At 38.3% G+C, this 26,884-nt stretch overlaps 1 protein-coding gene across 1 annotated transcript; it reads right to left on the bottom strand.

The window, feature by feature from the left end:
- Nucleotides 1–151: 151 nt before the first annotated feature.
- LOC114938035 (uncharacterized) lies at nt 152–25,622 on the bottom strand. Its single transcript, XM_029311758.2, is given in 19 exon segments — nt 152–2,374; nt 2,453–3,581; nt 3,659–3,989; nt 4,108–4,237; nt 4,497–5,354; nt 5,670–5,903; nt 6,034–6,455; nt 6,574–6,696; nt 6,698–7,765; nt 8,216–8,359; nt 8,437–8,552; nt 8,700–8,817; nt 8,910–9,602; nt 9,702–9,829; nt 10,123–17,171; nt 17,312–17,376; nt 18,356–18,422; nt 18,653–18,842; nt 24,442–25,622. Coding segments are annotated over 18 exon segments (13,422 nt in total). The 5' UTR covers nt 18,823–18,842; nt 24,442–25,622; the 3' UTR covers nt 152–1,797.
- Between the last annotated feature and the right edge of the window lie 1,262 nt (nt 25,623–26,884).

Raw genomic sequence — 26,884 nt, 5'->3', positions numbered from 1 at the left:
TAAAGAAGTTGAGCCAATTAAATGCAAAAGCGAGAAGGAGATAAATGTTACTAAACCCATTAAAAAAAATTTCGATGTGGTTTCTTTTATCTTTTGTATTTAAAATTAATTTCGTACTGTGTTAGCTTGATCATTAAAATTAATTATTAACTTATAAAAATCAAAAATATTTATTTGAGGTATAATACATATATTTACAGTTTTTTAAAAGATACTTTTGTTACAATATGCTTGTTGTCAGTCTTGTCTTATTACAAAAAATCCTGTTTACTATTTTCCATCATATCAAAATGACTTACAGGAGGAAAGAAAAATTTTGTCACTGCCGAATACAATATAATATGCTAATTAAAATCTGACATCTTTATATTATTCTTGTATACACTAAATGCGATTGCCAAAATAGCATATAGGACTCAACTCCAAACCATCATCTTTATCTTTTTATCAAAATAAAAAGCACAATAGAATATTTATAAAATTATGAATATAATATTAAATAAAAGATATTTACAGTACAAAAGAAATGAAATGGATAGTATAACATTTTATTTCCTCGTTTCGCATTAAAGGTGACTTTCTATATTAAATAAAATAAAAATAAATACGAGTGATGTGAAATGACTCACATGTAATTTTAGAAAATATACGAAAAATAGTTTTTTCTTCGACTTTTTTTCGATGATTCTTATACGTTAGTTTTTGCAGTGTAAAGTGTAATTATAGGTTTAACAATAATTCGATCTCAACAGACAATATATCTATATGATTTGTATATCATATAAATGTATCACGCCAAACATACGAGGGCGGTCCGATAAGTACTTAGCGATGCTCCCAACTTTTTTAACCCATCTGAAAAATACGTTTTTTCGAGGTCTGCAAAGTAGGCTAGTTTGAGATGCCTACTGTTTCAGCTATCTCGCGCACCTTCAATCGGCGGTCTGCCAATACGAGATCGTGGATTTTTGTCACGTTATCCTCCGTGGTAGCCATTTTCGGGGCACCTGGGCGTGGCTCATCAAAAACCGACGTGCGACCACGTTGAAACTCGTTAAACCATTTTTTGACGGTCGCCATCGAAGGAGAAGAGTAACCGTACACAGCATCCAAGCGCTCTTTGATTTCGCTGCGCGATTTCCCTTCCAAAAACAAGAATCGAATCACCGACCGATATTGCTCTTTTTCCATTTTTCTAAAATCCGCGGACACGCCCGCTTCCACACGCGGTCAAAACAAAACTACGAGCCCGATTCGGCTGAAATTTTGACAGTAGCCGTCTACGAAAATGTACTACACGATAGTAAAACTCTCTTGTGATACTGGCACCATCGGGCGATGAGGCTAAGTACTTATCGGACCGCTCTCGTATACTCGAGATGACAATATTTTAAACTAAAATATTTTACCAACTTTTTTTTAATTGTACTAATCGTACTATTATAGATATATCGTATACTTTATACGATATATCTTTCCCCTTACGCACAGCTGTGTTTATTAACTGTTTATTTATATCGTCCACTTTTATTATATACACTTTAACACTTACGAAACAAAAATATCGAAATTAAAAATATAAAATTTTCTTCTGTCTGTTTCTGCTTTGTAAGTTTCACGGCGTACACAAATTGTAATCAAGGTTTTGCATTTTATAGTTTCACTCCTATACCATTTTTCGCAAGCAATCAACCATCATTAAAGAAAAATTCTGATTTTCTCGATATTATGAAAAATTATGCATCTATTCACCCGGTAAAAAAAAAAAAAAAAAAAAAAAAAAAAAAAAAAAAAAAATTAGTCAAAATTTGATAGAATAGCGACATATTTTGGATCTTTCCTGATGTCCTTCACCAATACTTTCGCGTTGATATTAATCAGCGAGGACAGAGTGAGGCAGGTTAATCTCATTTTGTGGCCTCCAACTACCATGTATGTGTTTAATTCGCCCAGATTAACTGGTTTGCTTGGTATTCCGTAATGGGAGGATGGCTCACTCTCTGTCTCTTCCGCTTTTAATTCCGTCATTACGCTACGTGGCAAGTATGACATAAAAGCGCCTAATGGATGTCTCGGCAAGGGATTCGTGGACTTGCGAGCGACAGCCTTGAAAACGCGTGGACCCGGTGGTCTTGTGTAGGAAAAGAGAGTGGATCTAGTTGTAGATTTCCTCGCGACAGTTCGACTACTGTCAGAACCACTGTCCCGAAGTAACGAAGCATCAGAAATACGACTCTGATCATCAAAATCCAGGCTTCGTCCGGCCTGGTTCGCTATCAAGTTCTCCATAACCGAGTTCAAACTGGTACTCTCGGTCTTTGCTGCGAAACTCGAATATTTCGAGGGACAAAAAACAGGGAGTCGTAACGGCGAGCTAAAATATAGAGACTATTTAATTAAATGTCCTTATAAAAATTACAAGGAAGGATATGAGATAAAAACGCGATCTTACCCTTTCGACTGACTTGGTTGTTGCCGCTGCTCCAGCCATTTCGGCGGCAGATGAGAGTGAAACATGTTCTGATGTGTTATCTTATCGGCGTCAGTCTCGCAAAACTCTTGACACCCATCCCATTGACAGATCCATCCGCGCCGTTGAGCCACAATCAGTGATTGGTTCCCCGATCGTTCTACAAAGTCACGAGGCGATATTTCGATGACACTCTTGTTCGCGCAATCCTTGGGTGATGACAATCTCGCCAGAGACTCCTTGTATCTAAACGGTACAGATAGATTGATCTTTGTGGTCAAGGTCTCCGGAGCTTTCGTGTCCTTGTGTACACGACTCCAATGTCGTCTGACGGACGTCAACGAGTTGCTGCAATATTTGCAATAGAAGCAAGTGTAGATGACGGTCGGCATCGGTTTGCTGACAGATATCGTTGGTTCTTCTTCCTCCTCTTCCTCTTCTTCTTCCTCCTCTTCTTCTTCCTCTTCTTCTAAATCTTCTTCTAATGGATCGATGTCCCGTTTCTTCGACAATGATTTACTCGCAGTCTCGCTGCAGGAGGATCCAGCTACCGGCGATAATTCCTGGTACTTTAAATGCATCGTGGGATGATTAATCTTGCAATGCTCCAGCAATTCGGCCTTGAAGGTGCAACTGTAAGTGCAATACGAGCACTTGAGATTGTGCTTGTTGATAGGAATGTGCGATCTCATGTGCGACTTCAATCCTATGAAACTCATAGCCGTGAAGCCGCACGCCTCACACTTCGCCCGCGTGTCCGCGCTATTTCCGGTAACGGCATCGTCGACGACATTCAATTTCCGCTTCTTGGCTTTTGATGGACAAACGATGCCATATTCCTTCTCCCAGAACTCGTTGGTCAGCTTCTCGTTCTCCCACGCGGATGGATTTTGGATGATCTTCTCCGGATTCTTCGGGTGCTTCGAGCGAATATGTTGACGCATCATCGCCTCCGAGTTGGTGCTGCGATCGCAGTAAGGACACAGGAAGCCGAGCCGTTTTAAGTGAGAGTATTGAATATGAAGCTTCAAGCCACGCGGACGGTGGAAGGTCATCTGACAGTGCTTGCAGGCGAACAGTTTTTTCGATCTCTCTTCGTTCTTCTCGCCAACTGAACATAACAATTGACATACTTTATTTTATCTAAATGAGAAGGAGTGAAATATGCATGATCTAATATATACTTACATTTATCATTTTTAGGCTTATTTTCATTGTTTTTACTCTCGAATGACTCATCCTCTTTCATATCTATTACAAGGTCATCATTGTCCCTACTATCACCATCATCAGAATCTATGCTGCTTCTGTTGGCATCTTGAAGAATGTCGTTTTGTAGATTAGATATCGTAGGCGCGAGATTTACGGTTCTTCTGTTATTGCTTTGGATCTTCTTTGAAGAAACTGTGTTATCAACTTCTTGGCAAGTACTGCCAGATACCGTGACATTTTTGACAAGAACATTAATGTTTTTAGACGCTTTGATCATATCTGTCTGTTTCTTCAGTAAAGTCTTTACCTGTATAAATTTGACAGGGTGTTAATTTATAATGAATAAATAAAGTAAAGCCAAATATATGTAATAATAAATATTAATAAAATGAAATAAAAAATGAACAAATCTTAAATAAACATACCCAATCCTCAATCGCGTTGTCCGGAGAAAGTGGCACGGATTCCGGACATTCTCCATTATGGCGTTTTCCAAAATGTTGTATTAACGCATTACGATTTACCGATAAATATCCGCAAGTTTTGCAATGCCACCTATATAACAAATAAATCCATATAATCTCTCTCTTAAAGCTCCTGATTTTTCGCCGATCATGTTAGAATTGTGACGTCAGAGGCGGGAAAACACACGCTAAAAATTCTTAGATGCCATTTTGAAATAAAAATCATTGAAATATCTTTTTTGCCTTTGATGTCACATTCTAACATAGCCACGGCGAGGATCCAGAAGCTTTAAGAATGATATTTGTAAGAAAATGAGCAATTCCTCAAAAGTGTCCCAAGTTTTACTTACCTTGCATAATTCAACTCTCTGTAAAGATGATCTCTCATATCGTGCTTATATTTGGTCTTAAATTGATTACATAGTGTACAGACATACAAATTGCCTTCCGGCTTGCCGTAAGGCCCGAATCTCCCCACATCCGAATCACTGAGTTCAGCCATTTTAGGGTCTTTGGGCGATTTGTCTTCACCTTCCGCGTCTTCGGACAATTTATCACACGAGATTCTCTTCGATCTTTCCTTAAACTGTTTGTTGCTATCGTCGCTCGACCTTCCGGTGAACTTCATCTTGGCCGGCTTTGTCGAGCCTTCCGCGTCGCTCTTGCGTTTATTCTGATATACTTTCGGAGTTGCGGACCTCTCGCTCGTCACGGGTTCTTCGATCTCCTCTTCCAAAAGAATACCGCGGATATGTCGGATCCGCGGCATGCTTCTGCTCCAAAGTGGCGTCGTGTCGAAGGGCTCGTCTTGCCCACCTTGTTCCGTAGCTTCGACGTTACGTTTGTTGACCCCCTTTATCCTCTGATAAATCACGGTGTAATCGACATTGGAGTCGCACGCGTGCTTGCTGTTGATGTGCTGCTCGAGGATGATCTTTCCGCTCGTCTTGAACGAGCACAAGATACACTTGTACTGACAGTTCTCCCCGTGAACGGCGTCCGCGTGGGTAGTTATATCTGCTTTGTAAACGCACTTGAAGTCACAAAGGTTGCACTTCCAGTGGTTGCCGTCCGGATCGGGTACCTCTTCCTCTGTCTCCTCGTTCATCGACTGCTGAATGTTCTCTGTATTCTCGACTTCTCTCACTACTTTCACGAATGGTCTCTTTTCCGGATGTTTGTCGGTGAGATGCCGCTCCACAACGTGCCTAGACGATATTTCGAGACTATCAGAAAGCATAGAAAGTGCACTTGCGCGAGCAGAAGAAGATTTCAAAACATCTGCCAAGTGTAATATTTAATTTCCTCCTTTTTCACATATATTTCTTTTTTTATTAACCAAACTAGTATCATTTTATAATACTTATTATTTTATTTATGTAATAATATAATTTATTACAGAGTAGCACTTGTCACATGTTTTAAAATTGTATATCACATGTATAAAAGAAAATTTATTAAAAATAATGTAACCGTGCGCGTTGCAGAGTTGAACACACACAATTATATAAATATATGCAAACCTGTGATAATGATGGTGATTACAATGGGAACATTTGTAAAGCCTCGCATCGTGCATCTTCAAGTGAACCCCCATCTTATCAATCGCTATATTTTGGTTTTCTTGTCCCGGTGGCGGTGGAGGACAATGAGGACAACGGAAATACGGTTCTTCCGAATGTAGAGCCTTTAAATGGTATCTCAACATCGCCTCGTCCACCGTTAGATAATTACACTCGGCCACGCTGCATACATATCTATTCGCAAGAAAATTAATACTTGTCAAAATGTCTCATAATAGGTCTGTCCTTTTTAGCTGCAATAGTTCAGCTAAAAAGAACAAACCTAATATTTTGTTGACCACTACTTGAAGTCTGATATATATACCTTTTATTTTCCGGTACAAATTTCGGTATACTATCGTCCTCTTCAGTTTCTTTCACAATTTCTTTCGGCTTCCCACCCATTCGCCCGTTTTGGTGCGAGCTGCTTGCGAGATTCACCATCTTATCGAACATCTTTTCTTTCTTATCTAAACAGGGAACGGGATTGACAGGTCCGCTCTCGGGCACGGTTTGGTCGTTCGCGTGTAATTGCAGATGTCGGACAATGTTTGTCCGAACTTTCGTCTTGAAAGAACACATGGCACATTGGACCTCCCGATTGTAAATCGCTTGACGCGGTAACTGCTCTATCTCATCAGGGCTGAACGATAACTTTTCGAAATCCGTACTCTTTTCGGCTTCTTGCTCCGCTCCGGATTTTGTACCTTTGCGCTTCTTGCTTTTTCGTTCAACGGATCCAAAAGGCTACAAAATTTACATATAAGAAATTTACACAATTTATATACCTTTCAAAAAAGTGAGAGGATATAATGTATTTGTTTAAAATTTAGTATAAATAATTATGACGAAATGAAAGACTTACAACTGCTTGCACGATAAAGAGGCCTTCGGCCGAGGGGTTTGTCGGATCTGCAGGTACTAATTTTGTGCTGAGATGTTTATGTTTCGTTTTCATATGTTGTGTAGCTTGATATGAGACCGCGTATCCTGGACTTGCACAGTGAACATCCGAAACGCTTTAATCCATGAGCCTTCATGTGCTCCAGAAGGAAACCGATTTTGACGAAACGTTTCTTACAATGCGCACAACATAAATTTTTGGCCGGTTCTCCCAAAGTACAGATCTTAATATGATCCTTCAATATCGATGAATTCGTCGCCGCGAAACTGCACTCCAAATAACCACATTTGTACAGTTCAAGTCCGGCACGACCAGTGTCTTTGATGTCGTCCAAAGTTAAAGGTCTTTCCGACTGCGCGTCGGCGGACGTAGACACCTTCTCCGACTCGCATTTATCCTCGGTATCACCCAGTTCAGACTGCTCCTTCTCAATCTTCAATTTAACTAAAGACTTTGAATCTGGATTCGTGTTATCTTCAACATTCTTTTTCTCAGTCTTCTTCCCGCTTTCAATATTCTCCAGAATCTCGATGTCACTGTCTTCTGCTTTATCCGCAAACGTCGTCGCATCGTCATTAGAGAACGACGTGTTGCTAGAATTGAGGCCCAGATTCTTCAAAAATTCTGAATTGTCCAGAAGATTGGTATTAACAAATTCATCACTGCTATCGAATTCGTTCGATAATTCTAATGGATCCACGGCGTTACAGTCATTTAAACTCGATAGCAGATCACATTCCTGTTCCTGAATAATCTGATTTGTAGTATTTGACTTGTCCTGTTCTGATCCTTGCGAGGAAGATTTATTTTGCAAGAGTTGTTTTTCACTAGCATTTTTATTCGTGTTTTCATCTATATTACTAACAAGAGACGCATTTATAGATTGTTTTTCCGAAGTACTGGAAACATTTGCATTGGTTTCCATGTTGCTCGTCCTACCAGTGAAGCTGGACGTTGCTGGATTGTTTGACGCTTTCGAAGCGACTTCTATATCTAGTGAAGCTACAGAAGTCTGATTATTTATCGCGTCTTTCGTAGAAGTGTCCTTTTTCGAATTGTCAGCACTCGATTCGACATTTCCCTCGTTGAGCTTTGCAGACTCTTCGAAAGTTCGCATAACGAGCTGCTGTGCAGTGTTTACATTAGATTGTACCTATAATACATATCTTGTATGAAGCTGTATGTCAAGAGGCTCCTGGATTCTCGTCGCGATCATGTTAGATTGTGACATCAGAGGCGAGAACGTATACGCTAAAAATTCTTAGATGTCATTTTTAAAAAAATATTATTTCAGATGGCTTTAGCACACTTTTAAAATATCTCGAAAATTATTCGTTTCTCTTGACAATTAATTAACAAGCTGAAATAATTTTTCGTGCTGTTTCATCAAAATATCTTTTATTTCGAGATGGTATTTCTTTGACGTCACAATTTCAACATGATCGGCGAGGAGCTAGAAGTTAAATAAACACGATTAATAAAGAAATCGTAATAATAAAGAAATGATATTATAATGACTCTATAAATATATTTAAAATTAAAGTATTAACATAATGATAATAACTTTATCGTTTTGTTGTTTAATTAATGATAGCAATTATACCACTTGAGGAAGCGAGCGTTCAATAGTTTGCGGTAGTCGATTGCAGTGAAAAGCGCTCAAATGTTGGTGCATCTCGTTTAAGGTCTCAGTACCATATAAACAATATACACATTGATACTTGGAATATCCATGTAACTTGTAGTGCTGCATTAAAACAAATCAATGATGCAATTATTTTTCACTTTTTAGCAATTAGTCAATATGAATGGGAAGATACTTACTGATATAAGTAATGTTATCTCATATTTACAATTACATAAATGACACCTGAAATGTGAAGATTTATGTTCCTTTAAGTGTGTAGCAAATGTTTCAAGTGTATAAAACATTTTCCCGTCTGAAAATTATCCAAATTAATAATTGTTCACAATAAGATACTACAGACATCCATGTAAATATATTTGTAATACATAACACAATATTGTATTACAATTATATTACATTATTACTACATAATTAATACAAAATTACTGTAATAACGTACCATGTTTGCACACAAATGGCCTTATATAATCATTATAATTAATGTCTTCCTGTTTTTGGATCGGTTTAATCATTTTGCCCAATAGAAAGTAAAACCTGCTTCCAGGATGACAAGTCGCCTGAAAAAAATTGATCCAATACAAATATATATATATATACAGATATATACATATCATTTCTTTCATTCAAAACAATAGCTAAGATGAATTACCTGATGTTGTTGTACATAGCATGGCGTAAGGGCCCGGTAGAAGCAATAAATGCACTGGTATCGACACGAACTGTGCTTTTCCCATAGATGAGTCTTCATGCTGATCCAGTCTGCTGGACAAGCGGTACAATAAACGCACTTCTTGAAATCCTGCCGATTCTCACTGTTGTCCTTTCGTTTGTTCACCTCATCGCAGTGCTTGAGATAGTGCTTGGAATACAACAAGATACAGTCTGTCGTGTAATCACAGTCGCGGCCCATGCACTTGAAGAAGTGAATCAATTTCATCTCCGTCATCATCGCCGCGTAAGCATCCATAGACTTGAGTGATTTCGTGACGGACGGATGAGCCGTGTCCTTGGGCGATTTCAGAGGCACAGGCGTCCGTACTACTTTCACGATTTTTAGGTTCGACGAGCTTGTCACTGCCGGCGAGACAGTAACCGGTAGGATCTTCGAGGAGATAGGCACAAAATTCGAAGTGGCCAATTGAGTAGTGGTGAATTTTGTCGAGGACGTCAGCGGACTCTTGACCGGAAACAATGTCACGTGTTCCGACGTGGTTGGCTGAGTAGTCTGAGAGTTCGACGTTATAATGTTGAACTTCTTCAATATTATAGGCTGATTGGATTTCCTCAGGATAGGTATCCCTTTCTTCGGGGAGATCTCCACTGCTTTTCTGATGTCATTTACCTAAAATTAGTGGAATAATATAATAAAAATACAATAATAACGATAATATAATAAATTGAATAGTTAAAAAAAAATATTGCGATTATTATATAATCTTACAATAGGACTTTCGTTCCCAGCATTATCGGATTGCGCGAGGCTAACTACATTTTCAATCCTCAGGAATGAACACTCTCCTTCTGTATCAGTTTGTGCCACGTCTACTGCGTTGTTCGACTGAGTTCCATCTAACAATTATAATACATATAAATTTTATATATCCTATATATCTTATTTTCTTTTCTAAACCTATATATCTTTATTTAGAGCTGATTTTTCCAATAGTTTGGTAAGTTTGCATCTCTTATACTAGTTCTAAAAAAAGAGACGAAGAGATGCTACCTGTCGGATAAAACTTACCAAGAAGTTGAAAAAATCAACTTAAAATATTGTTAACAGGTAAATCTCTTGAGATTAATATATTCAATTATTAGGAACATTATCACAACGTGTGCAGATGATTGCAAATGCTTCGACCCACCCGTGATGGAAGCTTGCGTGTCCTCTGGATTATCCGATTGCACCGGAATAGATAGCTTGTCACCGCTGAGTCGCCTCAACCTGATGAAGTTCTTAGGTGTACTGGAATCAGCACGTTCTGGCATTTCCTGTGTCTTAGACAAATCATTGACGTTTAATTCATTCGCCAACAATCGCTTGGCAGTGGCGATCGGTACGACATTCGGTGGATTCGGGATAAACGACATAGGTTCGCTTTTAATCTCCGTCTTGATGTCAAGCACCGACTCGGACACTGGTTCCAACGGTTTGACATTTTGAAGCTGCGCAACCAGTCTCTGAATGGTCGTCAGCATTGGATCTCGCGAAGATGACGCGTTAATGTTCGACGTCTCCTGCAGGATCATGTTGACATCAGTCGGTGGCTCGGAATCCGATTCGCTACTGGAATCTGATTCGAAGATTGGCGGAGAACGTTCATCGTCGCTCATCTCCCCGTCGCTCTCATCATCGTCCTTCTTGCACGGATCCATGTTTGTCAGAGGATCTCGAATCTTTAACCCGTCCGTCTTGTCGCTCGTCACCTCCGATTTATCAGCAACCGATTGTTCCGTAGAAGAAGGGGGATTTTTTTGAGTGTTCAAATCCTGACTCAACGTATCCTCCTTGATGATTACGTTGTTGCTTACGGATTCTATTGTAGGACTCACGGGAAGTAACGAAGGAGAGTCTTCTTCGAATGTCGTATCCAGATCGGTCGTTCCTGATGAATCACCCTCAGTAACGGGAGAAACGGCCCTGTCTGGGCGCATCTTGTCCTGCACCTTGTCTATTATGGACAAGTTTGGTTTGGAATAATTTTTTAGGATACCGATGTTATTGGCAATTTCCTGCATCTTCTTCTGCCGTTCCCGCTGTATTTCAGCCTCTTTATTGTTCTCCAACTCGGGCGGGCAAACGAATGCGCGTAGATTACCTGTGCTCACCTCTTGGGACAATCTCACCTCCGGTTCTTCTTCCTTGATGTCGATCGCATCTTCCGTTTTCGGTTCACGTAGCATGTACTCTTCATCGATCTCATCATTGTTACCTTGAGATACTTCCCTCGCGACATTCAACTCCAGCTCTTTGTTCTCCGTGCTTTCGAATTGAGAAATCTTCGGCTTCGTTTCTACAGCGAAAAATTCTTTCGCATTGGAAGCCGGAAGTGATTGCGAGATCTCATTGCTGTTATTCGTGACATTCTCTACGCTCGTCGCGGACATGTTGATCTTCAAGATCTCAGTCTTGGTATCTCGATGCCAAAACGCAACGTGGGCCTCCACATTATCCCGCTTCAGCTGCACGTAGTTGCAACCGCGACACAGGTAGCCGTAAACGGCGCCTTCACGGGGCACATCGTCCCCGGTCACAGCCTCGTTGAACGTGTCGCTGTATTTCCGACACATTTTATAGTAATGCGTCTTCATGGAAGCCTTGGCCACTGCTTGATAGGAACAACTTTTGCAATGAAACCTATACTCGCCCGTGTGCGTGGTGCAGTGCTCGTAAAAGGCTTCGAGGGCCACGTCGGCCGCACCTTCCGTCACGTAATAATAACAGAACCTGCAGCGGAACTTGCACACCTGGCCTTCCGTCGTGGATTCTAGATGCGGAGTCGCGCTACTCTCCAGAATTGCAGCCTCGGCATTCGTCGAGTTGAGACGCGCGATTAGCACCTCTCGTCCCGCATGATTTACCTTGTAATGGTGAACGATGTTCTTGCCCATGAAGACGCACAACAGGCACTTGTACTTGTCCTGGCCAAACCACATATAGTCCATCAGCTGTTTGACGGTGATGTTACCGAGGAGCTCCTCCATCTGCTCGTCATAAAGGATCTTTGATGTTTCTTTGCAAAATGTATTCGTAGGGGCTGATGTGATAACAGTAGTACTTGTATTCGGTGACGTGATAACAGCAGTACTTATACTCGATGATGTGATAACAGCAGTACTTGTACTCGATGATGTGATAACAGTAGTACTTGTACTCGGTGATGTGATAACAGCAGTACTTGTATCTTCCGCTATTTCCGTCTTGATCTTAACAAAAGTACTAGTACTCGGTGATGTGATAGCAGTACTTGTATCTTCCACTATTTCCGTCTTTATCGTCGGCTTAGTTTCCTCGATGGAAATAAGCGAATCGCTTGAAAGCGCTGCCTTGATTGCATCCAAAGATTCTGATAAGTTCAAATCGGTCAAGTTCAAATCGTTAAAATCTAAATCAAAATTATCTGTATTTGGAGGTGATTTAACATCGCGTTTTATTGGAAAATCTACATTTACGTTATCTACAGTACGATTATCATCGGGAAGCTTTTTCGCAGCCTTATCTTCCAATATCGATTGATTATCTTCTGTGGCGTCCATCGGAACGTTAATTCCAGTATTTGTCTCCTCGAGATTCGTCTGAGCAAAGGCTTTAGAGGAGGCTGCCAAAGCGGTTTTCTTCTTTCTCTTCTTAGTAGTCACTATTCCCATCTGCCAGCTGGATTTTTTCTTCTTTTTCCTCGTCCAGGTCTTTTTCGCGTTCGTCTCTGCGATTGGCGGTTCACTCGTGTCTTCTTCGAGGTCTGCTTCATTACCCTTGTCGGTCAGCATCGCGCTGCTCCTCTCCGTCGGCGCCGGCACCAGCCCCACCAGAATATTACTCAACAATTCCTCTCTAGTGGACGTTCTGGCCGAGCCACCACTCGTTCTCTTTCCGGCAAGTGTGCTACTCGACATAGAGATGTCCGACGTAACGCTCTCCTCGTCCGTGAAGGATATTTCGTCCTCGCTCTTGTCGTCGGTAAGCAGGGACGAGCTTCTCTTCAACTTCGAACTTCGTTTACTCATGTTCTTGCTCATTTTGCGTGGCTTCGAACTCACCACCGTGTCCACCGAGTCCTGATCGGATTGCTTTTCTGGCTGAAGGGGACTATCCACCGCCGCAGCTAACTCGGACAAATCTATGCCAAAGCTTTCATCAGATGAGCTATCAAACATGATTCTGGATAGGTCTATCTTTGCGACATCAGTCTTCTCGACAAGCACTCGTGGTTCCCTTACATTTAAATCTTTACGCGAGACACGTTTGGATCTACGGAGCGAATCGATACTATCCTCGTTGCGATCCTCTTCCTGAGTCGGTGTTTTAGTACCACTGCTGCTGATCCTCTCGGTTCGCAGAGCCAGCGGTTGATCCTCTTCGCTGTTGGAGCTAGGAACACGTTCTCTGGAACGTAGACTACGAGTTCGTTTAACGCGTCTCTTATTGACTTTCGCCTTACTCGACTCTCCACTACGAGATCTCAAAGCTTTCTTGAAGTTGTTCACTACCGTTTCAGTATCCTCAAGTTTTTTTTCAGTACTAGATGTCTCGTCCTTCTTAGAGTTCGCCAATAACGTGGCTGATTGTTCTTCTCTTAGTAATCGACACATCCGATGACCCGTCGCTGTCACTACGCCTTTGCTAATAAACATTTCTCTGACATCCTCTTGCAACATTTCCAGAGAATTTCTTCTCTTCGTTTTAACTTTTGGTTTATCGCCGGAAATTTCATCTCGGCCATTTGCGATGTTAGGAACAGATTCCGCACACTCCGCGTGATCTTTATTTCGATCCAACGAACGTTCTCGACTATTTTTGTCCTTTGATTTTTCTACAGATGTTTGATTAACCTTATCTTGCTTCTTCGCTTTATCATCATCTTCCAGTCGATTATTTGTTTGTTTACTGTTTTCTGACTGAATATCAGTGTTTTCATTTTTATCTTTTAACCGATCATTCTCCTTATTACTTTTTTTCTTCAATCTTGAGTTTTTATTTTTATTATTGTCTTGAAGATCACGCTTTTCGTCACGATTTTCCGATGAGCTGTTATCTTTCTTCGGGGTAGTATCTTTAGCTAATTCTTTATCTACATTATCAGATATCATTATTCCGTTTTTCTCTTTTAAACTTTGAAGATCCGTTGTTCCGGAAGCTGTTGTCTCATCATTCGCATCAAGACCAGCCAAGACTTCGAGCCTCTCCGCAAGACACTCATCGTCCGAGCTGTCTGACATAATTACCCGTCTCTTTTTCTTCGTTAAGGTCTTTTTCGTTTCGACTTTACTTTCATCCTTATCCGAGCTACTTTCAGATTCGGAATCGATAATTTTTTTGATCTTCTTCAACTTCTTCTCTTCCAACGCCTCCCCGAGCTTCTGTATCAGTTTGGCCTGTTCAAATAACTTCTTTCCTTCACCGGATTCAAACGATTTTCTGATAAGCGCCTCGATCAACTCCTGAGTTACCTCTTCTTTCTGTTTCGGCTCGTCCGCTTCCACCTCATTTTTCTTGCTCTTCTCCGTGTCATTCAACTTGGAATCGCTCGTTACCGAGTCTGCTTCGCCGATCTTCACCTCGTTCTTGTTAATTTCTTCGACAAAAGACGAAATAACTTCTCCCTCTTTCGCAGCGTCATTTTGCTTGAACTGATTCTGCATTACGTGGCTGCTGTCGCTACTACTGCTTACTTCGGTGCTCGCATCCTCTTTGCTCGTGTTCTCAGAACGTGAACTTTTACTTTTCTTCTTATTATCGCTCTTCGTCCGCGACGAAGTCTTGCTCTCGGTCTCCTTCGTCTTATTAGCAACGCGATTCGGCTGCGGCGGTTCGGGTCGCTTAATCTTGGGAATCTTGAACTTTTGCAAACCGGAATTTTGACTGGCCTTCGTGTCGATTACGCCATATAGACTCTCTAATGGCGATTGCATCCTATCTTTCGGCAGTTGCTTATCCACCTTCTCTTTCTCGGGTTCTGACTTTTGCGATTTTGTTTTTTCCTTGGTTGTTTTTAGAATATTTGGTCGTTTTCTAGGATCCCTCTCGTTGTGGGTGTTGACGTCTTTGGCTTTAGTTGGGGTATTCACGTGTTTATCTTTGGCAAGGCGTGGATCTCTAACAGAACCGCCGGTCTCTTTGGTCTGATTCGTCAGGTTCATCGTATTGTGATCCGTACGAACACGTGGATCTCGATTCGGGAAACCGTCCCGCGGCCAATCGGGTCGACGATTGAAACCAGGCCTCACTTCTGTCCTATTCTTGTCGTAATATCCGTCCCTCCCGCGGCCTCTGTTACACGGTCTGTTATCCCGCGTGCCCCAGGGATAAGGTGTGCTGGGTCGCGGATATGAAGATCCTGTGGAATTTTCCGCGATCTGAATTCCACACGGGATTACATTTTCCGGCGTCCGGTTAGCGGACCCATCCCAATTTGGTCTCACATGGGGATACTCCGCTGATCTGTCGACGTTGAAAGCTGGATCGTAAGGTCCTTGATTCATTTGAAAGCCTCTATATTGTGACGCGACCGGAAATGTAGGGGAAGACATTAAAGGAGGGATATCCTCCCGAATATTTTCTGATCTCGTCACGTGATTCAAGTCTTGCGGCCGCGCGGCAGGAGTTATTAACGGTCTAGGACCAGGAGGTAGAGTCGGACCAACCGAAAATTGATTCGGCCTAAATTGCGGTTCTATCGGATGTTGATAAGGATGTTGAGGAGGTTGCAAGGGTGGTTGCAACGGTGGTTGCAAGGTTGGTTGCAACGGTGGTTGCAAAGGTGGTTGAGCTATACCGCCATATACAGATGTCCACTGCGCACCGAATGCATGATCAGTGGAAGCCGCGGGAGGTGGCCAATGCATCTGGTTATGATGCATGTTATAATAATCGATACCTTCTATTATAAATTCGTTATCTGGCCTAGACGTGTCCTTTCGTCCTTCTGCTGATAAACTTGGACGTCTCTGATATAGTGGAACGTTTCTCTCGTCCGGTTTATTTGTAATATTATGATAAAGAATCTGAGGCGATGTGTCCTCAGGAATGTTGGAATTAGCAGGTAACTTATCTTTCGCGCTTTCGTGAGGATCTCGTTGACGTGGATGCCTCTCATAGTTATCCGCGTAACGTGGCTCTTGGAACTTGGAATTCGAATAAGTTTGTGGTCCCGATCGATGATCATTCAATTGATGAGGCGGTCCTTTCTCGCTCGACTTCGCGCCCGAAGTTCCTGCTTGCAAATTTTTTCTAATTCTAATTGTATTATGCTTGTCCGTCTCCTCTGATCGCTTCTCGTTCTCTCTGTTCGATGTCAGAGGATCTTTCGATGTTTTGTCGTCTTTGGTCGCTTCTTGCTTATCCTTTTTGTGTTTCCCAGTGTTTTCGCCCGCTTTATCGCTCGTTTTCTCGTTGTCATCTTTGTCATTTAATAATTCCGCTATATCTTCCATGGATAATGGAGGCTCACTCGAGAAAGGTGGCGAAAACAGAAGCGACGACGGTATCGACGACGGTTTCGATAGCGGCTTCGGTGGCATAGTGTGGCTATCTTTTGATTTGGGTGACGTAGGTTTGGCAAACAGTATCTCGGGATCAGGAGACCTGAGTCTCACTTCCGGAACGTTGACGGGTGATTCCGGTCTAGAAGAACTGTTTGCTATCATGTCCAAGTTCAGTTTGTTCTTCTCCAAGACTGACGTTAATCTCCTAGAGCCACCGAGAGAAGGCACCGGAACAGTTGGTACATTATAAGTATCTGCCGTATAGTTCCTGCTGTCGCTGACTTTTTGCGGCAGATTGTTGCTGATCAATTTCGCCGCGGACGCGACATCATGACCGGAAGCGACCATCGAAGGCTGCCAATCGCCTCTGTTCTTTGAAACATTATGCCTCTCCGATTCTTCCAGCAGATTCCATTCGGAGAAAGAAACCTCTTCCGAATGGGAATCTGACGGCGATGAGATGGTTATTTCTTTCGTACGATCCGTAAGAGTTATAACCGGTATGTTACGAATTTTTCGTCTATTTCTGTTTCGCCTATTCTTAGAGATCGTGTTACGTTCCATAGGAATTATTACTGGCACAATTTGGCAATCAGGACTGGAGGATCTGACTGTATCCGGACTCGCCGGAGTTTCTTCGATTTCTATATCCTTTTCCGTATTTTGCAATTCTTCTCCAGCCTTCTGATTTGATCTCGCATTCTCCGAGGAACTAAAAGAAATTCTTTCTTTATATAATTATTCTAGCATCTATTGTGAATTTTAAGAATCCGTTGAGCGAAATTGTAACTGTGAAAATTGTTTGCACTTTTTCGTTCTTTATACATTTTTTTTTACAAATATAACACTTACGTCGAAGGTTGCGGCGCGGTGCCATCATTTTGTTTAGCCGACAATTGCAAACCGGGTGTGTTTCCCTGAAACTCGTGTCGAATTAGAATAATTAAAATACAAAGACTAAACATGCACTACGGAAGCCTGAAAACATTCAACAGTACAAGAAAACAATGCAACAATTGATACTACAAGTGTAAAGAACAAAGGATTTAGTACCAAGCGACTACAATTCTAGACATTAAGAGAAGAGAGAAACATATTTACAATTTTCTTGCGTTTTCATAATACATTATGCAGTGCAAATCATACTATTTTAAAACATGTTACAGTGCAGAAAAAACAAGTGCGAATTGAAGTGTTAAAAATCTTTGTAACATTTTGAACTGTACAAATTTAGAGATATAGATATTACACATTGAGATTATATATGTCGTAATGAGAATATTGCAACATTTTCAAGATAAAATAAATCATTATATAATGAAAACATGCCGGAAACATTACATTAAATTATATATTATTTTGTTCAATTTCATATAAAGAAAAAGAGGAAAAGTATGAATAGGTTTTGAACAACATATTATGAAACAATTAGATTATTTTCTCAAGCGTACATACGCGTAAAATTTGATATTTATTTTAAATTCTACATATTTTCTTAATGTATAAAATCTTGATAAATAAGTACAAAATCTTTCAGTTCTCTTTCTCAGAAGTATGTGAATCTATGTCTACAGAATATTTAAAGAAAGATTTTTTATAGTTGTTTTATGTAATGCGTATAATAAAATATAACAATACATTTAATTACACACATAAACATACACGCACATACATACACACAAAAGATGAAAGCAAAATATACGTATATAAACATATATGTATAAAGTGTCTTGAAATTTATATTTCCAGTATTTAAGAATATAGGCAACTCTGATTAAGTTTTATAATACTATATATAATATATAATAAGCTTCTACATAAACATACAACTACAATAAATTATCATATATATGTATTCGAACACTCAATGTGCTTGTAACATTATAGCGTATCTACCTTTTCAACTTTATTATACAGTTTCTGCAAAACATCTCCGCATCGTTGCAATGTCCCGATCTTCAACCTGTTTCGCCAATAACATTTTAATTAATTAAAGAATGTCCATAAATCAGATTTTATATGTTATATTTTACTATTACAAAAATATTATTATTGCTATTACGAAAAGATATATTGATATAAAAACGATCATAAATTATACACACACAAGCAAAATATCATTAGCTATATAATTATTAAATAAGACAATTTTGTATAAATTTTTTATTTATTTTATCATAATTTTCAACGTACTTTCGTTTGTTATTTGTCAGAATTTCGTGCAGACTTCGCATTTTCTGCAATTGCATTTCCCGGTTCTCCCTGTCCTTTTCAACCGGGCTATTTTGCAGCCTCTGAATCATCGCTTCCACAAATGGAACGTATTTTTGCATTTCTGCGAATTTCTTTTCGTATTCGTCCATCTTGTACCTTGTTTTTCAACCTGCATTTAAACAGAAAAAATATACCATTTTTTTATAGCTATATAATTTTATTTTTATTTAATCTGTATATTTGTCAAAAATTAAATAAAAAAAACAACACAGTATCTAACATAAATCATAGATTTTCTTGTATTACAACTAACAAACTTTATTTTTTAGTGCAGCTTAGCATATTTTCTAGATTAGAAAGTATGCCATAAATCTTATCTCATTTAAAGAAGAATGAATCAAAAATGAGAAAAGCCAGAGATAGAGAATGTTTTATGACTTTATAAAGCTTGAGTCCCTCAGGTATAATGCCGACTTTCGACAATAAATAAAAGCTTTTAAAAATCTCACTTGTTCGAAAAAAAGAGGGATAACTATTTTTTAAACGAGTGAAACAAATTTCTCTTATAACAAAAGAAACACCCTTTCTATACTTTTCAAAAGAAATTTTATTTTTTCCATAAAAAATGTGGATCCAAAAATAGGTTTAACAAAAATTACAGTATTTTAAATATGTTTGTGCAGAGAAAGGGAAACATTTTCCACAAAAGAGATAACAAGATACTAGTAAAGATTTCTTAAGAATTATTGTCATCTTTGACGTCATTTTTAAATGTTTCACATATGCACTAGTTCTCTTAAACACACTTACGTCAATATAATTGCCATTGCAAAGAATAGCACAAAAAATTATCGTAATTTGTTGAAAACACATGGTCGAGTAATTTCGTTATTAATTATTTAAATCGACTTTTTTATTCTTTCGGATACGAAGAAATAAATTGTGATTTTTGGTATTAACGTAAAGATTGTAAATATTCTTTTACAAAATATTTTGTAATCTTTTACTGTCGCAGAGAATAATTTCAAATAGCTTCAGCTTTTAAAGGTGATATGCAATAAATGCAATCTTTAATGTATGCTTTTATTTGGCTGTTTTCTCTGTTTCAATCTCTTGAAGAGTCAATAGACATTTCAAATTGCGTTTCTTTTATTTTATCAACTAATCCAATTATGTTAATCCATCATAGAACAGCTAGAATATATTTATCTATCTACTCTCCATAGACTGCAATTTATATGAAAATCTTCATTAAGTAATAAAAGAGACACAATTGCCATAGAGATTGCTGTTCGTTGCTAATATAGATCACACTTCCGGTGATAATCAAAACCTCATGTGGCATTGATATGTACATAGCTGTTTCTTTCAATATATACACATATATATCTTTCACATAGTGATTTAACTTGTGTAATACTGTTTCTCTCCTTTTTTCCAATTCATGTTCCGCTTCGTATGTCCACTGTTACAGTAGGATGATATAATTTCAACGTGATTCCATACAATTGCGCAAACTCCTTGTCCAAACGAGTTGCGGTTGCACTTGAGTTTATTTTCTTGGAGCTTCTTCGATATATATGCACAGAGTTGAAAGGCCAAGAACGTCCTTCACACAGGACATGCGTCCAATCTTCGTCAAGGGGACTGAATGACGATGCCGCACTTCGAGCAACACATACATTTCACTGACGATCGATTATTTTCCGACGATTCTCCGCGCTCTTTGTCACCGCGGTTGTTCAATGTGTACAGGGTGAACCATAAGTCATGCGCTACATTGAATTTAAAAAATTATATAATCTCTTTTTTCTTGTCAAATAGATCAATTGTAAGATTCGATTGAATTTATATACAGATTTACAAAAAAATTCTTATTCTTAATATATATTTACGGCTTATTATCTTAACAACTCTTTCATCGAGATGACATTTTTTAACTTAAATCATATATTTTATATAACATTTTTTCACAATCGATATTCAATTGCAACAATTATTCACAGTTACTATAGTCGTTTATAGTGTGATTATACTCTTAAAAAATACATATTATAATACATAATTTCTATTAAGATAATGTAAAATGTTACATTCGAAGTTTTACATATCTTATAATTCGTAACTTGTAAAACACTGTAGTATATAGTAAAACACGCAGTCGCATTAAGTATACGCACTAACGTAATTCGATATCCCTAGTTTCGCTGTAATAAACGTAAACTTTCCCACCAAAGCTATAGCTAATCATGATGGTGTTACAGGAGTAAAAGACGGATATTGATCCAATCAACCCCTTTCGCACGCAATGCGCTGGAGTGTTTGTCAAATAAAAATGATATTTCGGTGTACACGATAGAAAACATACAATATTCTTTTTTTATTAAAAATTGAATTAATAATTTTCTTGAATATATTTTTAATTAATGTACTCTTAATAGAGAGAATATCTATAATGTATTGTTAGTAGAATATCTATAATGAATGAGCAATGTAAAAAGATTCTTTTCAGATTATGAGTTATAGTTGGTTTATTCAATTTTATATAATTCTCAATTCAAAGAGAGAAAGAAAAATCCTTAATGTCACTACAAACATATACTTGCAAATATCATTGAAGAAGTGACCATTCAAGCAGAAAAGATTGTAAAAATTATTTGCTGTGTGACATTTATGCATAATATATCAAAGTGTTATAATAAAAGAACATATTGTAAATTAACAAAAAGCTAAGCACATTGAGATAAGAGTATAGAAGATTTATTGAATGTGCATATGTGTGTGTAATTCTAAATAATTTAATTTGTATAACAAATTAAACTTATAAAGATATTTTACATTTAACCTCATAAATGTTTAAAATTGTAAATTTAGAATATAGTTCAGAATATTTAAGAGTTCGAAAATACTTATTGCAAATAAAAAAAAACAGTTTTACAACACTTTTTTATGTTAAATGTGTATTATGACATATTATATTATACACATTGCAGTTAATTATAGCATATAATGTATGTATGTATGTGTGGAGTCGTATAATATATTCCGGAAATACTATTAAACTAGCGCTAAATTACGTCATACAACATTGCATTGTCGTACACTTGTCTTCAACCACGTACGATATATTTAGAGAGATTGTTATTTTTCTTGTAATATTTTTAAATAAGAAATTTCTATTCTTTTGTTCTTGAATGTATCTTCAACGTAATTTTGATTTCAAATTCGTGCGCTCACAGAGATATTACAAGATATTCCAGCTTAAAATTAGAAAGATTCGCGTCCAATTGCATTCTTAGTATTTATGAAAATTCGTGTATCCACTACTTTTGCAATCAATTTTACACTCATGTACAATAACACAGAATTGCACGATATCAAAAGCTGATACTATCTTGTTTAAAAAAACTTACACTTTTCACAAGTTTGCACTTTCTTTTATGATAAACACATTTGTGTGAGAGATCTTCGTTTAACACTGTTTAAAACATCGCTAGAATTAAATAAATCAAAACTTATTAACAGAAAATGAGCAGATTTTGTATTGTACACACATATCACAATCTGAAATAAATCTGTAACAAAAATTACACAACTAAATTTAAATAAATTTAATGTTATATATCTTCTATATTTTTCCATATCTCCAAAAATTTAATAAAAATTTGATAGTAGTTATCTTCAAAAATCAACACACATTTTTATATTTAAAAATAAATAATAATTAATTGTGGAAATAACACAGATAAAAAACAAATTGCAACTATTTCTTCAGTTTTCAATCCTTGTCAGATGACATATTTGATCTCAAACAAAATATTCTCAAAGTCGAACCGGAAGAAACCCGAAGTTCACGTGGAAGAAGAATCTCCATTATCGAAAGTTAGAAAGATATTTTGTTTGAAGAGCGAAATATACGACGACAAATCGAAGAGTTTATTAAAGACAATCAGAAATTCTGATTATCGGTTAACGAGAAATTATGAGATCGGATCGAAATCAAAATCGAGAAAGTTGTGAAGACGTCAGACCTCTGAAATCTCGAAAAATGCTTTCTGCCGATTGGAACAAAAATGTTCGTTGTAGAAATATGCACGTAAAGGATGAAACTCAAATTTATAAAATTGCCACGTATACGTTCATAATTTATTGAGATCGCCAACAGGCGAAACTAACCCACACGACGAATATATATTCACATACGTACCAAATACGTCCAAAACTCTATTTATCGAAACTATTCACAGCAACACTAATCGATCCGTCAGCACACTATACTATAAAGATATCCTATCGAGATATCTGTTCTGCATGTCTAGCGTAACTACATTAAATATCATCCAAAAACGTAGGAAGACAGAAACCAAACCAAACATACACGACCGGACGAAAGCAGTTTTAATTCTGCCAGTAGATGACGCAAGGCATCAAATGTTCACTATGGCGGCGCCACGTGGCGCCGCCATAGTGAAAAGCAACTTTTGTCTTTCTGTAGAACGGAAACAGACAATTCAATCGTCGCATAATTGTGAAGCTCAGCTGTGGTGAAATATATATCAAAAAATAAAAATTCTCATTCAATAATCAATTAAAAAATATAACGCGAATTGTCAAAATGCCTATGCAATTTATCCAACATGATATATGATTATGATAAAAGCTACATTTTGTATTTTTTGTAGCCAATATGGTAAGACTATTGTGACTGAAATAATACGAAGGAAAAATATATGATAGATTTGAAAATTTCGACGAGTTTGAAAATATATAAAATTTATTGTTTTAGCATTTAACAAATCTAAGTCGCTAAATTTTTATATTGCTAACACAAACGATTTATATTAAATCGCATACATTTGCAAATTGTTTAAAGACAATAAAAACTTTTAAAAAAGTTATAAATTTTTAAGAAATATAAAAATTTTGGAATATTAAAAGAAAATTTTGAGATGTTTAAAAAATCTATTTTTTAGCATTAAAAAAATTAATTCCTATTTTTTTATATGATATGTTAAATGTTATAATTATAAAAAATTTATTCCTACTTAAAATTAGGAATTAATTTTTTCAACGCTAAAAATAGATTTCTTTAAATATCTCCAAATTTTCTTACATTTTCAAATACTGAAATATATAAGATAGATATTTAATGCAACTTCTTGCACGCATAAAAACGATTCTGATCGACAATACGTCATTCGTTACGTAAAACACGTCACTATAGTGAAACGTTAATAAGAGAATACATTGCACATATACACAAAAAAACCGTTTTCTTCTCGTGCTTTGTAAAGTTTCATGCAATGCACAATATAGCACAAGATAAAGAGGCCATCTCTCCTATATAAGAATATTTAAGAGGATAGACCTATCGAGATTAAACTTTTCGTGTCGGGACTACGAGCCATACTCGTGTCACACAATGGCGACTGCATTCGACAATACTTCTCTTAAAGCGATACAAACTCGATCAAAAATAATTTCATACTACACATAACGTACGCAAAAATTTCAAATCCTATTAAATCTGCACTATAAATACAAAAATTAAAAATAAAAATCTACCATCTGCATCACCCGGAAAAATAATATAAATTTTAATTAAAAATTACAAAACTATTATAATCAACACGACTGCCTGTCTAAATTATTATATAGGCTATTTACAAATACCAAAGCAAACTTGATGCAAATGCAAATGATTGCACAATTAAGAGAGCACAAAGAGAGAGACGAGGGAGAGAGAGGACAAAGAAATTTTTGCGCACCTGATAAATCATTACACTCGAGAGAATCAGCCGGTTGTGCATCGATCGTCTCCTGTTTCTCGTTACGATCCTGCGTCCGCGGTGCACCAGCCTTCTCTTTCTCTCTCCTTTCGCTAATCGCGAACGAGCAGCGACGACGTTTCATCGACGCGACTCCCTTCTCGTTTCGGCATATAAAGTTGCACCGCACACAATGTCGCGATTACTTGGCGGCACTAAATCGCCTCCGACGATTTCCTTTTTTCGTGCTTCTTGCAGCGCTCTCTACAACCGTGTGCAACGTCGTACGGGAAACTAGAGCTTCGGCAAAGTAACAATAACGCGGGACGACGACGAACTCGTTCTGTGTCAGCATCTAAATGTGCTTGACGTACCTCTATGAGAAGAATCGACGAAGATTATCGGTCGTTGCTACAATTTTTCACGATTAACAAGCTTATTATTTAAGTTCAATCGTGGTTTATACTCTCATCAACATTATAGACAGCTATTCCGAAGCTAGGGTGACTCAAACTGTCGGGATTCGACTTATTTGGTGATGCCAAAATAACATTCTTGCATATATAGAGCATTTTCGTTCTCTTTATCGATTTTATCAACCTTCTAGAAATCTGTTCCATTAAATAAAGTTGTGCATATTACTTCTTCATGATCTTTGTACAGTTTTCTTACGCACTGTTACACACGCAATTTTTCCTTAGCTATTTCGCTTTTTTTTTCAACAAAGTAAATGTATGATTTTTAATATCAATTCCGTGTATAAAAAATCCCCAGTGATTACACCCCTAGGGGGAAAGACAGCGAGGCTCGCGGAGAGACGCGAATCAGATTCCGGATGAGCAACGTAAATTCCTATCGATTCGCATCGCGAAGGTTGACGCAACGACTTTCGCGCACAGCTGACGAAGTTCCATTGACATTTCACCTGGAACGTCGCTAGGCGTTGGAGCTCGGAAAGTCTTATTATCGCTTGAGGCGCATTCGCAAAGGACACATGCAACACTTATACGCACAATCGGATCATTGTTAGATGGGCAATTATGTATTTTGCTTTTGGAAAAATCATCCAATGTCTTCTGTCCCTTTTATCGTTTATCGCTGATCGATTTCAGGAAACATTCAATCGTGAACGACGAACAATAAGCTCTGAATATCGATTAGACACATATATAACAAATATCGTGCTAAATACCGTTATATATGCTGCCGTAGAAAGACGTAGTCCCGGTCCTTTGTTCTGATCGCTATACCTTGCCAGATCAGACACTGCGATAACCTCTTCCTATTTCGGCAAATCGCAGGTTGTTTCGTGTAGGAACCATCTCGAACACGTTCTTCTTTCGGTTACACGGATTATTCGATCCTACTCGTCGCCGATGTGAGGGCAAACTATGTATATACCGCCTTGCCTAGAGTCACTCGGATTGTTCTTACTTTGTATGCTTGTTTTACGGCATTATTTATTCAGGGCATCGATCTTCCGAAACTTTCGGACGAGTACTCAGATAGTCAGAGGATAAGAGTACCGATAAGTCGAATTTGAGTCGTTATTATTTGATTAATCACCTTATTCAGGGCATATTTCTCGCGCCAAAGTTTTCGAAGTTGTTTGTGGCAAAAAAAGATGCGATACGCTTTGGTCTTGTTCGCAGTTATGGCGTCTCTCTCGACCATTCGTGGATTACGTCACGAATGATTCGACTAGAACGACGAAGGGCTTGTCCGACAAAATAATCTGATGGGACGGAGGCGGAGATCTCTCGGGATCACGACAGACACTTTCGGCGTAAAGGAATAAAAAGGACGTCACGACGTTACTAAGGAGCCTTAACGCCGGTATTGTTCGCGGAGCACTGCGACCTGTCGTACGAGAGGACGATTCATCATTATTAGATATGTGTAAACGCGCAACTCGAAAATCCAGTAACGCACAAAATCATATCTCTCTCTCTCTCTCTCTCTCTCTTTCTCTCGACACGATCCTCGATCCAGGCAATTCTTCCTGAGTTGAAGCGATCAATTCTTTTTTCCGGGGATCCGTTCCTCGCGAAAACGCCTCTCTTCTTCCTTCCTCTTATTCGTGGCTCGCGAAAAGGGCTAATTATCGCGATCCAATTGCGAGACGGACGCACGATGAGGGAGCTGATCGAAGGGCGCGCAATACTTCAATGCAATGGCCGCCGTGTTATGAATGTATACATGGCGCCGCAACAAAGCATCAGCAGCGACGTCGATCATTCTGCTTCTCTCCTACTGTGCCGCGATTTCTACGATTTCGACATTTCGAACCTCAATTTTGCTAATACTCTCTTTCTCTCTCGTTCTCTGTCTTACCTCGCAACTCGTCATCGCACTTCCTGAACAATGCGATTTTCTTTGTATCTACTCGTACAAAATCGTACGAAATTATTCTCATCTCTTTGGCTTAGAGCAGTTCGCTGCC

Source organism: Nylanderia fulva, unplaced genomic scaffold (assembly GCF_048542155.1).
Source record: "Nylanderia fulva isolate GAGA-0341 unplaced genomic scaffold, ASM4854215v1 Scaffold4, whole genome shotgun sequence".
In the NCBI taxonomy this organism is placed as follows: Eukaryota; Metazoa; Arthropoda; class Insecta; order Hymenoptera; family Formicidae; genus Nylanderia; species Nylanderia fulva.
Note: the sequence above shows the minus strand (reverse complement) of the source record. Positions and strands in the feature narration are given on the sequence as shown.